The 13,336-nt window shown below is 39.4% G+C and overlaps 2 protein-coding genes and 1 pseudogene across 5 annotated transcripts; 2 read left to right on the plus strand and 1 right to left on the minus strand.

Annotated features, from left to right (window-relative positions):
- Positions 1 to 3: 3 nt before the first annotated feature.
- On the plus strand, positions 4 to 4,001 carry LOC137934395 (myosin-binding protein 7). The gene is made up of 3 exons (XM_068778688.1): positions 4 to 2,091; positions 3,085 to 3,131; positions 3,539 to 4,001. The coding sequence occupies exons 1-3, from the start codon at positions 622 to 624 to the stop codon at positions 3,642 to 3,644; spliced, it is 1,623 nt and encodes a 540-aa protein (XP_068634789.1). The 5' UTR covers positions 4 to 621; the 3' UTR covers positions 3,645 to 4,001.
- A 986-nt stretch (positions 4,002 to 4,987) lies between these two features.
- On the plus strand, positions 4,988 to 5,852 carry LOC137935520 (arginine-specific demethylase JMJ22-like; annotated as a pseudogene).
- A 475-nt stretch (positions 5,853 to 6,327) lies between these two features.
- On the minus strand, positions 6,328 to 12,623 carry LOC137934766 (uncharacterized). 4 transcript variants are annotated; one of them, XM_068779291.1, is made up of 16 exons: positions 12,538 to 12,623; positions 12,056 to 12,335; positions 11,431 to 11,560; positions 11,041 to 11,111; positions 10,779 to 10,923; positions 10,568 to 10,656; positions 10,278 to 10,461; positions 9,995 to 10,197; positions 9,414 to 9,628; positions 9,179 to 9,274; positions 8,937 to 9,055; positions 8,669 to 8,770; positions 8,460 to 8,569; positions 8,271 to 8,358; positions 7,531 to 7,727; positions 6,328 to 6,887 (listed from the first exon to the last, which is right to left on the minus strand). In XM_068779291.1, exons 3-16 carry the CDS (start codon positions 11,545 to 11,547, stop codon positions 6,671 to 6,673), a joined length of 1,953 nt encoding a protein of 650 aa, XP_068635392.1. In that variant the 5' UTR covers positions 11,548 to 11,560; positions 12,056 to 12,335; positions 12,538 to 12,623; the 3' UTR covers positions 6,328 to 6,670. The 4 variants fall into 4 exon arrangements, with proteins under 4 accessions (XP_068635392.1, XP_068635394.1, XP_068635393.1 ...); XM_068779293.1 differs by having other exon boundaries at positions 10,278 to 10,449; positions 11,431 to 11,583; XM_068779292.1 differs by having other exon boundaries at positions 9,179 to 9,268; positions 11,431 to 11,583.
- Between the last annotated feature and the right edge of the window lie 713 nt (positions 12,624 to 13,336).

The following is a 13,336-nucleotide window of genomic DNA, read 5'->3' on the forward strand; positions in this document are numbered from 1 at the left end:
AAATGGAAAACTCTCCTAACTGTTCTTTTCTCTCTCCCGGTTAAAGAAAGGAACTACGATTTCGGGGTTACGCTCTTCCCGAAAAAACTGACAAAGAGAATTGAAAAGAAAAAAAAATAAAAAATAAAGCAAAAAATCTAGGGTTTCAAAACTCCCTCCTTGTGTCCTTCGCTCGCTCTACCCATCGATCTCCTCTGCTGGCCTTCAAACGCCCATTCCTGCGTTTTCCTCTGATGGTTTCCATGCAGGAATCCGGAGGAAACCTCCAGGTATGATCGTTTGCAGGTCTGCGGATCCGAATTGCACGTCGAGAGTTATCCGGTTTGAGCTTGGTTTCCCCGCCAAGGTGTTGGAGATCGTCCGAGGTACGAGGATTTAGCGTTCTATTCCACATTTTGGTTTTTAAGCGGAGATGATAGCTTTCTGCCTTTGATGGTTAGATTGCGCCTTTGCTTTTGTTTTCTTGTGTGCTGTATTTGAATCTGAGAGAAGTGGAGGAGGTGATGCGAAATTGTGTTGTTGCGAAGAAGTGTGAATATCAGATTGCTGGAATTAAGACTAAGGATTTTCGTGGGCTCCGCTGGATTTTAATCTCTAGTCTTTTTTTGTTGATGCTTTTTTATGGATTCGGAGAAGTCTCCTCCTTCGCATGATCCCTTATGGCTCAATTGTGACTGCTGTTGCCACGCTGGGATGACCCTGACTTCATGGCCACGCTCCGTGAAGCGGAAGTTGGAGCAGATGACTGATGGGCAGGAATTTAAGAATCTCTCTGTTGCACGGGTAGAAATTGAGAACGAATGCGCTGCATTACGGGAGGCACTCGTAAGTCACCAACAAACGATCCAGGAGCTCTATACTGAATTAGACGAAGAGAGAAATGCATCCTCTTCGGCTGCAAATGAAGCTATGTCCATGATACTGAGGTTACAGAGGGAAAAGGCAGAAGTTCAGATGGAGGCTCGCCAATTCAAGCGGTATGCAGAGGAGAAGATGGCTCACGATCAGCAAGAATTGCTGATCTTGGAGGATGTTTTGTATAAGAGGGAACAACTCATTCAATCCCTAACTTGTGAGGTTCAGGCTTACAAGCACAGGCTTTTGAGTTTTGGCTATGGGGATGCTGAAGCAGAGGCTGCAGGGGGGAGTAACCGTGGAGTGCGAAATGTTGTTGAAAATATTGAAGCTGAGTCTGCAGGTGGAAGTAACCGAGGTGAAACGCGAAACATGCTCGAAAATAATGAACCTGAGTCTGCAGGTGGAAGTGCCTCGGGTGGAATACACAATGTGGTTGAAAATGGTGAAACTGAATTTAACTATCCATCGTATGATTACCCCCCTTTAAAATGTTGTTTGAATGAAACACCAGTTTCTGCTGATGAGAATGAGATCCAATTTGATTTGGAAAAGTATGCTTTTGGAGAGACTCCCAAGACTCGTGATCATCTGCAGAATTTGGAATATCGCATCTGCCAGTTGGAGAGGAATCCCAGTGGCGCCAACTTGGATGGTGAGTTTTCAGGCACCCGGAATTATCTAGAGAAGGTGGCTATTGGTCAGTCTCCTGGACGATTTAGGCACTCTCAAAGGCTTTCACATGATAGTTCCAGTTCCTTTTTTGGGATGGTTAAGGAGCCAAATCCCGTTCAGGACTTCAGAACTGAAACTCCTAGACAAGGCAGTGGGCTCAGAAGGATGGATGACTCAACAAACATTGAGGAATATCCACTGCCAAAAGTTGATAATGCTTCAGATTTTGGGGACGACATGAGTGATAGAATTTACACAATTGATTCAGTTCAACCAACTGTTCGCACTTATGGAGACTACATAACCACTCCACGGGAGGCTTTTGCTAGGATTGATTCAGGGGAGGCAGACATTAAGAAGCTCTATATGAGGCTTCAGGCACTTGAAGCGGATAGGGAATCAATGAGGCAGGCAATTATTTCGATGAGGACTGAAAAGGCTCAACTGGTATTGCTTAAAGAAATTGCTCAACAACTTTGTAAAGGTATGACACCGGAGAAAAGGGTGAGCATGAAGAAACCATCTTCAATTGGAAGCTTTTCGTTCATGTCTGTGGTGAAGGTGAGTTGTGACTTAATATGATAATCTCCCTTCTTTAATCTAGGTAATGTATGCGATAAATTTCTAGTTGTTTATTTTGTTAATCTTTATGTGTTTTGTCATCTCGTAGAACTCTGATGTTATGGCTAATAATCCCTTGTGGAGATGTATTTTTTGTTCAGGAAGGCCAAATTAATATTGTAATGTCATTTTTTGTCAACTATTATCTACTTGCATTCGAGTTTCTGTTTGCTTGTCTAACCTTGACCAGTGTTATGCTCTTGGTAACTGTTACAGTTCAGTATCTTGTGTTTTTAGGGTTTTAAATTTTTCTTGTTTCTAGAGGTCTTAGTTGTGAGTGTAAGCAGAGTAAAGATTCGGTTTTTTTTTTTTTCCAAGCAAACAAGCTACTCATGAATGCTAAAAAAATTTATCTACCAAGAACCGGGCTCCTTTGTGAAGCTTTGTTTGCTACCCTCCCCCCCCCCCCCCCCCCCCCCCCCCCCCCCCCCCCCCCCTCACACACACACACAAACCCTGCACCTTATTTCTTTTACAACAAATGAGAAAGGCTTGAACGCTTAAGATTTCTTCCAGCATAAGATTTTTGTTTACTTAGGTTTATACTCTGCCATTTTTTGCTTTCTGCACTGTGGTTTCTCCATTTTCAAGTTTTTGGCTTGGGAGTGATGAGTTAAAGGCCAATATCCGCTAATTTATATTGAATGATAAGGTTTACCATATTGCTTAATTAGGGTGTAAATGGATCGCACAATTGCCAAAGTTTTGCATACCCTTGCTATTTGACAGGGTCCATCACTTGTTCAATGAACCTCATCCGAATGACTTTAACATGGCTGAGGAGGAATATTTCTTTGATTGACTTGCTGGATTTGGATTTACCTAATTTTTGTGGCATATAATACTGCTATATCTGATGCATGTCATATTGCAATTTTGTTAATCATTTCTTTCAGTAAGTTTATTCTCTTCTCCTTCTGCTTTGTATTCCAGTGGGTAGTGTCCTTTGTTTTCTGGAGAAAGAAAGCGCATCGAAGCAAGTAAGTGAAATTACATGTCTATTTCTATTGTTGCTTAGTTACCCTTTGGCTGATGTAATGCTCCCATGGAAGCCTCCACTGAGTAACCTAAGGCCTCTGGTTTAGGAACTCCACATACATCAATTACTGTTTTCCAGTTTATTGACATATATGCCTAACTAATCTCCAAACTTCATTTGCCACTCATACCCTACAAAGGATCCTAAGTGGATGTGAATATTTAACAAGGGTACTAATTTTGAAAATTGTGGATTATTTGATGATGGGACCCTTCAAGAGGTGGGTGATTGCCCAGACTCACATGTATGTGGAGTACTGTCGTGGACATTAGACAAGGAAAAACTGTTATCTCTCTCCTAGTTGCATTTTATGCCTGAGCTTGCTGATGATCGCATCTTTTCTGCCAGGTATATATTCGAGCTATCGAACAACAATGTGGGTTTACTCTTGCTGTTAGATAAATCCCCACGTATGAGGCAGTGGAGATGTCTATCAAGAATATCTCAAGTATGAGTGGATCAGCCTTTGCTCTGCAAGCTCTGTAAACCCTGTGCTGTCTGTTTAAGTAGATAGTATCACAATCTTTACACCTGTAGAAAATCTCATTCTTTCCTGGATTTACACGAGTTTGGGACTGGACATTTTACAATATTGAGTGTGAATGATTTTTTCTCCTTCTTTTCTTTGTTGTCCTGGTTCAGGCCATAAGGGTGTTTTTTTTTTTTTTGGGCTCTATTCATATCTGATCAGTAAAGCATGGTTAAATTTAGGTTCCGTGGCCATTTGATTTGTAGAATGTAAAGTCAAGAGGCATGTGCCATACATCCTCTCATGTATATTACAGTTCATTTGTGAATGCTTTCAAAGTTATACATACTCGGCCTCCTTTCTCTGTCTCTGGCTCTCAAATCGGTTGATTAATTGCCTTATTATGTATAATTAAGTCACATTGGAACTTACACATTGCCGCTGGTTTCTTGGGAGTTCGATTTGATGCTGTGATCTTGTAACATACTTGGTCTCCTCCCTTCAATTTTAATGTTTTATGTACTATTATTAAAGCCCAAATAGGTTCCAATTTCATTTGGAATGCCCGTGTGCAAGTATGTTAGTAGTGGATAGCATGGTTTGGTGCCTGGGCAGGTGGGTGGAGTCTAGGAGTTGGACTCACCCCGTGTAACGTGTTGAGTCACTTCTCACTCACCCATCCGCAGGGGCTGTCACAGTTCCGAGACCAGAGAATCGTGCGGATAGAGTGGGAGAAGTCAATCATTGAGCACAGCCAACTGCGCGCCAAAACCGACGAGAGTGACGAGTTCATAAAAGAATGGAAATTTGTACAAGAACCCCCAATAGGAGAAGTTTTTATACCAAAATTACTCATACCTCCTTAACGTTCTTCTAATAACACAAATCTCCTTAAGCTTTTATTTTTAATATTTACCTTTTATTGTAATAAATAATAACTGCCTTTCTTAGCTAGCGTTTATTAAAGGGTCCACATATCACGTACTCGTTCATTTTGAAACCTACTATTTTAACGAATGGGGGCCAAGAAGAGAGAGAACCCAATAGTGAGATAAGAGGCCGCAGGTCTCAGGTCTCAGGAGGTCTCAGGCTCCCCGGTTCTTTCTCGAGTGCTGAATGTCGACCTTCTTTACCATTCGTTCCAGACGCTATGGCTCCGACTTTCTCCCCCCGAGAGCTGAGAGTCCTAATCAGAAAGAGGAAGAAGACGAGAAGCAAACACAAAAGGGTTTTGAGAGGTGAGAAGTTGAATATTGGTGGATAGGAAGAAAATGATGGAGATGAAAAGCATGGGTTCGTTTTAAAGACATCTGCTCAGTCGCAAAGCCATGGCGTCCAGCCAATGGGAAAATCTCCTTCTCAGCGCTACCTCTTACAACTCCAGAAACCCTGGTTTTGGAAACCTTCGGGTGCTCTCGGATGAACTTCTTATTGACCTCTTTGGTCTTCTTGGTCCCATTGAGCTTGGTCGCCTGTGCGCTGTAAACAACGCCCCCCATGTTTGCTGCAATCACGAGCCGCTTTGGCGGAACCTTGTGTTGGAGCATTTTAAGGGGGGATTTTTTTTTCAAGTCTACGTAGCCATCATCTGGCCCGGGCTAACTATTGAGAAGGCCACCTCGGGTATCTGAATTAGAGATTTTTACTTGGATTATCTCTTCCAGAGCCTGGCTCTTCTCGGTTTTGGTCAAGGAGAGATTGGATTACGGGTGGGTGATCATTGGACCTGTAGGCTCTGGGTCATCCTTTTATGTTGATCCAAATTCAACTTCTGCCTGGAATACCGTTATTAAAGGGGTCTGAGAAACGGGTAATGTTTCCACCAGAAGTGATCCCTCCTGGAGTTCTCCAGCAGAGGTGGCTTGCCCAGTTTCCATAATAGAGTGGTTTATGAACTTCTACAAAATGATGGATCCTGACTGTTTGAGACCATCAAATATTCTTGAAGGAGGAATTTGGTGAACGTACTTGATTTTCTCAAGAAGCCAAATGCAAGTGAGCTCGTTTCTGGAACCAAAGATAGATCGAATTTATACGAAAAGTTTAAAGCCAAAATCGATATTACTTTCCCCAGATCCATTGAGTTGAGTTTGAAAGCTGAAAGCTGCGGTAAAAAGAGCTCTACAGAAGAGACCAACTTTCTGGGAATCCGTCACTGATCCCAAGATCGGAGGATTCAAGTTCTCTTTCTGACCTCTCTTACCCAACACAGATGGGAGAGAAGGAAATTTTTTGCACACTTGTAATGTAGTTCGGATCACTGATAGTTGTGTCCTAGATTCTATAAACATTGAGAAGATACAGCACTATTTCACCATTCAATGGGAAAATACAAATTCTTGTTCTTTATCCAGCAGTAAAATTACCCAGCTCGTTCCCAATATACAGGTTCGTCTCATTTGAACCTTTACAAACAGAAAAAAAACAATTGCGTGGTGCCTGGCTACTCCCTCATTGCACGGTGCTTGAACTGTCATAATTGATCTGATCTCCCGTTCTGGATTGAGAACTAGGTGCAGATATGATTTCATTCATTTTCACTTTTCCTTGTTTCTATCGTCTCTTATTTTTTTGACGGGGGGAGGAGAAACCGGCAACACTTAATAATTTAACTGAAGTCATAGCTTAACAAAATAAAGGAAAACGCACTGAAACAAACTTCTTAAAGTTTGGAAATTTAATACCAAGCTTAATAGGAAAGCCAGTCAGGATTCAAAACAACCTAAATAACCTCCCATGTTCATTTCAACAGGGAACGGGCTAGAAAGCCCCATTAATAATGCACATACAAAAATAGCTCTTCATGAAGACAGAACCAGTTAATCTTTGTGAACGACTGAGAAATGATTCTGGGTGCTTTTCGCGGGCCACATTGGCCAGTTGACAGTCCTTCCCTTTCTTTAGTTTGAGTGATATTAATCAAAACCAAACAGAAAAACTTGAGGATTGGAAACTTGGAACACCTCAAAACTTGCATTTAGTGCTCAAAAGTACAGAGAAAACAGCCAGAGTCAAAGAGATGTAAGAAAAACTGTATAAGAACCATCAGAGTATTTCAGACTTTTTAGGGAAGCAGATCTCAAGCAAGGGGACACAACAGTTTCTTGGCTGCCAATGATGCTGCTGCATTGCAACAAGTCTTTGCATGGTTCAGCTGAAGAATCTGACATGTGAGAAATTGCATCGAATGCAACATTCAAACCAGCTGAAATAGGATCTGTAACAAAACTGCAAAAACATGATTGGAGAATAAGTTCTGAACATTGCTTTAGAAAAATAAAGTCCAGCACCAGAAGAAACTACATTGAGTAATCATTTCTCTAACCAGAAGATTCACCCTAGACCATTAAAGTTTGGAGAAGTTCTCATCATGGTCTCAGTTATTACTCACTACCAGATGCTTCATGACAACCTTAAAACTCTAGACCATTAAAGTTTGGAGAAGTTCTCATCATGGTCTCAGTTATTACTCATTACCAGATGCTTCATGACAACCTTAAAACTCTAGTATCTATCTTTTTGACATGTTTAAAAAACAAGGAGACAATAATTATTTATTCCAACCGGCCTTCTCAGCCATCCAGATGTATCCTGCAAATTTGCTATTGTTTAATCAAATTTCACCATTAAAAAAAAACAAGAAAACAAAACAAAAAACACAACAAAGGAGATAAATCTATTTCCAAGTCTGCTAATGAGATTAATGGCTGATGCAGGCAAGCAAAATTAAACTGGATGAGACTTTTTGGAGCTAAAAACGGTAAAAGCATTTTCAGAGTCACTGACTTCAACCAGAGAACATTCAAGCAACTGACATTTAATACATTTTCAAAACAAACTATAAAGCCCTTGAAAACAGAAAACTGCATACCTGGCCTCAAAGCTATTCCCCTGGGAGCACATGGTTGCACATAATCCAGAGATTGTCCAAGGAGGAATTACTGTGTCCTTGATCTCAAGACTGTAACAGACACCAGATGATGAATCTTGACTGGACCTCCCATTTTCAGTTTGATGCACTTTTGAAGGGAGGATTGCATCAGCTCTCTTCATCTCCTTGCATTTAACCTGAAACACAGTGAATAGGTCAAAAGTTCTTGGAGCTAATCAACAAGATTAAAAAAAATCAGTGCACACCATTTTTTAAATTTCAGTAATCCTTTTCAAGATCACTACCCAGTACATTAAAATACAACACTGTAGCTGTGCACTATCACGATTTCCTTCTTTTTAAGATCATACACCATTTTTTCGCACTCTATTTGAAGCTTACTGTAACAATTCAACAATTAAAGTATTTAGCTTGAAAGCTTATAATCTTAAGGACAAAAAATCTAAGACTTCTTTTGAGAAACCAATCAAACTTGAAATAGAAAAGAAATAGAAAAACTAGATTTACTAATGAACTATCAAAACACCACCTCTACAACCCAATTAGGCTAATAGTAGGAATAATAAAAAGGACCACCTCAGGAAGATTAAGAGATATATTCTGAAAAGGAACAGGTGAATAATGTAAAGAAAAAGAAAAATTAAATTTACAAGTGAACAACCACAACATCACTTCTAGAGAATAAGAGGCTAATAGTAGGAATAATAAAAAAGACCCACCTCAGGAACATTAAGAGATCCATTCTGAAAAGGAACAGGTGAATAAAGTATTGGAACATCAGTAGTGGATAAAGAACTCAAGAATGACCTGGATCCACCAATCATGAAAGTAAAGAAATAGGTAAGGTTCCATGCCGATACATATACGCTTAAGGAGAATGAACATGTTTTCATTTAGATCAGAATCACCTATAATTTAATAGAAAGTCATATAATCCATGGACACTGTCATTTCCAATAAATGCTAGTAGTGACTGAAAGCTTTTGTCCACATTAGATATAGAATCCAATCGACGCGCCTGAGAAAAGGATAAAAATACATACTAAAAAGTTAAAATCCATGTCGAGTTAAGGAAAAAAAAAAGGCATCTAAGGTTGGGCCATAGGCAATTCTTAACCTCGCCCAAGTTGAACTTCTCTATTTCTGAAAGTTCCACAAGGTCTTCAGTAGTAGCTTGCTCAACTTCAGAACGGCACAAAGGCATGGTAAAGGAAATATCCTGTGACAGGGAAAAGACAAAGAGATCAGATGCAACGAACATAAACAAGAAAGAGAGACACAGAAAAAATTAAATAAGTAAAGCATCCTATTTATGCACCTTTTTGGTTTTTAATTTTACTTCTGAGCAGATCTATAATCAAATTAAATAGGCAAGAGTGTCTTACATGCTCTCTTAACAAGGATCGCAACCCTCTTGTGGACTGTGATAGATAGGCATTGCATGATTGCTTTGTTTTTTCCGAGTTACAACCAATGAACATGACAACAAATTGTGAAGTATAGACTACAAAGGCCACAAAGAACATAAATAAAAATAACCGTGTAAATAATAAATACTTATATATATGAATGTGTTACTCACAAAAGAACCCGTTAAAAAGTAATACTGCTTAAAGGATGGGCTTACAATAAAAGATGTCACACATTTTCTTTCTAAGCATGTAGTATAGATTCCGAAAGGAGTCCTCCCAAGCCAGCTGTCGTTTCAATAAAAAATCTGTTTCTATATTGGTTTAGCAACAACAAAAAAAGAAAAAAAAAAGATACAATATGAATATTAGATCTCTTACATTATTGTATTCACAAAGAAAATGATCTGATAAAATTTTGGCATGACCAAGACACTGAAAAGGCCAACAAACCTCCGCGTGAAGCAGACAAGGTCATTGCAGATATGACAGAAGGTGGGAGGGAGGATTGTGGATACACCCACGAGTACAAGGCTTTAGCATACAAGGCTTCAGCTTTAGAACTAGCCACTATTGATTTTCCACCACTTCCATAATTTGCCAAGTCAACTTGAGATTGGAACTGAGACATTGCAAACAAAGTGCTACTTGCACCTAATCGGTGGCACCTAAAATTTTCAAAAAGAGAACTTTAGTATCTGATGGATTTAAACAATACTTTCAAAAGTTATCTGTCATTAGGCCATCCCAAAAAAGCCAGTTCCAACTACAGCTGCAAGCATACACTCCCACCCATTTAAACAACATATTTAAATTAAAGAGTAACTCCCTCTTATGATTCAAAAGAAAAAAAACAACACAATTGTTTTACAGAAACCTTTGAAAGAGATTTTTTGCACATCAATGGAAAAAACAGTGTGATCTTCAGAAACCTATCTGTGCACTTCTTCCTAATGTTCAAACTCCAAGTTAAAACATCTTGTACATTATTTTGTGCATGCAAATCTCTTAAATAAAGTGTTTCAAACACCCACCAGTTCACAGAGGAAGAAGATATTAATCTGATAGTTGCCTTCAGTGTAAGATCTAGAGGACTTTTCTGACCAGGAAAATGAATGTTAGAAAAAGAACTTGCTAGAGAGGTCAATGGATCGCCTCCAACTCTTCCAAGAGAATCAGAACTTGAATGTGACATTGTTGGGAGATCACGGACAACCATTCCTTTGAGTGCTTTGTCCTGTGAAATCAGAATATTATTTCCATAAATTTAGAAATGCATTATATAACTAAACAATAAAAAATACTACACAAAATTACCATGTCAATAAGGGAAGATTCTGAAAGTTTTTCCCCCTTTGAGGAAAGCTCAGCAACTGTGCGAAATGTCGTCTGGCCACATTTCTCAATTTTTCTAAAAGCTTGCTCTGGTCCACCATCTTTAATGCATGAAGCTGAAGTCTCCTGAACTGTAGGAGGGCCACTTTTCTCACTTGATTTTAAAATAATAAACAAGATATTTGACATTATCAGTAGGATTACAACTTGCCAACAATTAAATTAATCAAAACAATTTCTAAAGTCCAACTGGTATAAAAAAAAAACAATACCATGGAAGCTGGGATTGATTATCTGAAGCTGTTGTGCTAACTGAAGAAATGTTTCTAGTTGTCTCTTCTCTTTGAGTAAAAGAATCAGCCTTCACATACAGAGAACAGAGTTTGTGAATACACTCAGTAACATGCATGCGGATTACATACAGTATATTTAGAATAGGAAAATCATTATGTTTATGCCAAGGTTTAGAAGAAATGGTCTGACCTTATTTTTTCCTTTTTCATAAAGCACTCTAAACATGTCACTGGATTTCCTGACAGGAAATACATCATTAACACGGGTGTCAATGTATTTTGGAATTTTTGATGGCTCTGATTTCTTGCGTCCTCGACCAATTCCACCAACATTTCTGGGTTTATCATGCATGTCAAATACCAACTTTGATAGCATCAGTATGCCTGATCAAGAGAAACAAATTTTTTTTTGTAGAAATAAATAGAAGTTATCTTAATGACACAAAGTTTACCCATCAGAGCCTGGAATAGGACGTAAGGATTCACTCCGGCTTCCAGAATTCCTTCGCTTCAATTGCTCTCCCTGACATATAACACATTCAATGAGAAAAGTAGGCCATACATTAAAAAGGTTGCTTCTATTCCTCCAGGATTTTATTTTTTTCGGCAGGGGGGGGGGGGAGTAAAAGGTTAATAAACATCGTTTAGTTGAAAGTTTGAGCAAAGCCTTTGCAATTCTAGTTCATGGGGCATCTTCAAACTGAAAAACGAGTATTTTGAAGTGAATAGAGTACGAACAGTGCACAAACACATTAATAATTTTCCAATGCAGCACATATATTACTTGATTGAGTATATTTCTGTCATTCATAACACTAAAAGAAAACATGCAGGGTACATACCCGCAGCTCAGATGGTGTCTTCCTCTTCATTGTTGCATCAGCTTGAACTTTTGAACCAACTCTCCCAAAGGGAAAAGAACTGGATGATAATGGATCAGCAACAGCAACATCTGCCATGACCCCTCACTCCCTACAGTCGCATGTTTTCCTCGACTTACCAGATATAAATAAAGGATTCAATAAGAGAGAAGATGATAAAAAAATCGTCATAAACAGACCAACCTAAAAGCATCCAGCTCAACCTACAGATGTTGAGTTGAAATGATACACTTTTAGATAACACCGTAGAAGTTCTATGAATCAAAAAAGCAAAAAACCCCAACCGTGTCCGTCAATTGAGTGCAAAAGACGAGTTAAAAAAAATCAAGGAGAAGAAGCGGGAACCAAATGAAAAGGTCTTCATCAAATGACAACCAACCGGTTGTGAGTTTGGTGGATTTAATCTTTGTTAGTCCATTTAAAAGGTGACAATAGGAGAATATACTGGCATGGATTTGTTAATTTTCAATAGAAAAGCCCTAAATCTCTGCGAATGAGTCTTCTTTCGGAAATGCAGTCTACAGAATAAATTAAAAAACCCAGAGTGTCTAAGGAAACTTCGTCGATGCTAAAAGGAAGTTCATACCTTCGAAAAAAGAGACGAATTCGCACCTCCTTGCAAGACGAAACTCAGACGAGGATTTGAACTGAGTCAAGGAGAAACATCTTACCCTCGTAATCGCATGGATCCAGCGAAGAGAGAGGGGAGAGAAGGGGGGATGAGAGGATGGGTGTTCGAAATTTGAAGAATAAGCGCAAAGAGGCAGGAGATTTGGTTTTCGTTTTTACATTTGAAAAGAAGACTTTCCCTCCATTTGGACTCCTCCCGTCACTGACGGTAACGGCCGTTTCCTTCTCTGAGGGTTCTGGAAAGAAGAGAAAATAAACCTTTTTTATCTTTTAATTTTTTTTCTCTTTATTTTGACAAACGAATAAAAAGAATTTCATTTTGGCTCGTTCTTATAATAACGAGGGAAAATAAATTTAATTTATAAATTTATTAAATAATTTATTTTTCATCCTAATATATCCTAGGATCAATATTACTTGCGTGCGTAGTAACAGGACCTGTAGATCGCTTGCTCCGATGGCCAAGAGAAGAACAGGAGGCCGATGCGCCAAGGAGTCCATTGCTCCGATCAGCAGTTAAAAGGCTTGCCAAAGGTGTAATAATGGCGCTTCTACCATGGGCCTGCTTCAATGGCTAACTTCCGCCCTGTATTCATTAAAAAGAATCCGAGCGAGAGTGACGGATCGGGAAAAGATGTTCGCTGCCTGGCTGCTGTCGATTCCTATGCCCTCCCTCGTCCGGCACTGCCTACTGATACATCTTGTCTTTATTTTGTACAAAACAAACTCTCCACTTTCCTACCCTCTTTCCCCCTTGGACGCCTCTCCCCTCGACGTCTCATTACAGGCCTCCGTCGCAACCGATAAGATTTCCGCTCTCCCCGACGCAACTTTTCTTTGTTCAGTACAAAGCGCGGTCTACCAAATTCTCCCCCAAACTCCCTATCTAGATTGTGACTTTTGGGTACATAATAAATTTAGCTAGAGAAAGACATTCTCGACGAAGTTACTAAGTTTTTCGTCCTATCAATTGTACTTTGGGTGAAAGAGAATCTTGAATATTTATGGCTAAAACTATTTTATCGAATTAGAAAAGGGTTTAGGGTTTAGGGGGACAACGGACACCCAAAAGACTGATATTAAGTACGGAAAACCACCGCCTACAAGTATAGACTGAACCACTTTGATACCTACCTTACCCATTTTTTACCAGGAAGTGGCGTGCCAATACAGTGGCTAGCTAACTCTGATACAATGGCTAGCCAATACACCCAAAAAACCGATCTAACTACAGACT

Source organism: Aristolochia californica, unplaced genomic scaffold (genome assembly GCF_029961685.1).
Source record: "Aristolochia californica isolate CCGP_79_NKW_82.1479 unplaced genomic scaffold, dmAriCali1.0.hap1 SCAF_6, whole genome shotgun sequence".
Lineage (NCBI taxonomy): Eukaryota > Viridiplantae > Streptophyta > Magnoliopsida > Piperales > Aristolochiaceae > Aristolochia > Aristolochia californica.

What these genes read in the sequence shown, in the direction of transcription:
- LOC137934395 (XM_068778688.1), top strand. Translation starts at nt 622, where the DNA reads ATGGATTCGGAGAAGTCTCCTCCTTCGCATGATCCCTTATGGCTCAAT. An exon ending in CGTTCATGTCTGTGGTGAAG is followed by an intron (nt 2,092 to 3,084) that starts GTGAGTTGTGAC and finishes TTTGTATTCCAG; the next exon opens with TGGGTAGTGTCCTTTGTTTT. An exon ending in AAGAAAGCGCATCGAAGCAA is followed by an intron (nt 3,132 to 3,538) that starts GTAAGTGAAATT and finishes CTTTTCTGCCAG; the next exon opens with GTATATATTCGAGCTATCGA.
- LOC137934766 (XM_068779291.1), bottom strand. Translation starts at nt 11,547, where the DNA reads ATGGCAGATGTTGCTGTTGCTGATCCATTATCATCCAGTTCTTTTCCC. An exon ending in AATCTTCCCTTATTGACATG is followed by an intron (nt 10,198 to 10,277) that starts GTAATTTTGTGT and finishes CTGATTTCACAG; the next exon opens with GACAAAGCACTCAAAGGAAT. An exon ending in TCTTCTTCCTCTGTGAACTG is followed by an intron (nt 9,629 to 9,994) that starts GTGGGTGTTTGA and finishes TGAAAATTTTAG; the next exon opens with GTGCCACCGATTAGGTGCAA.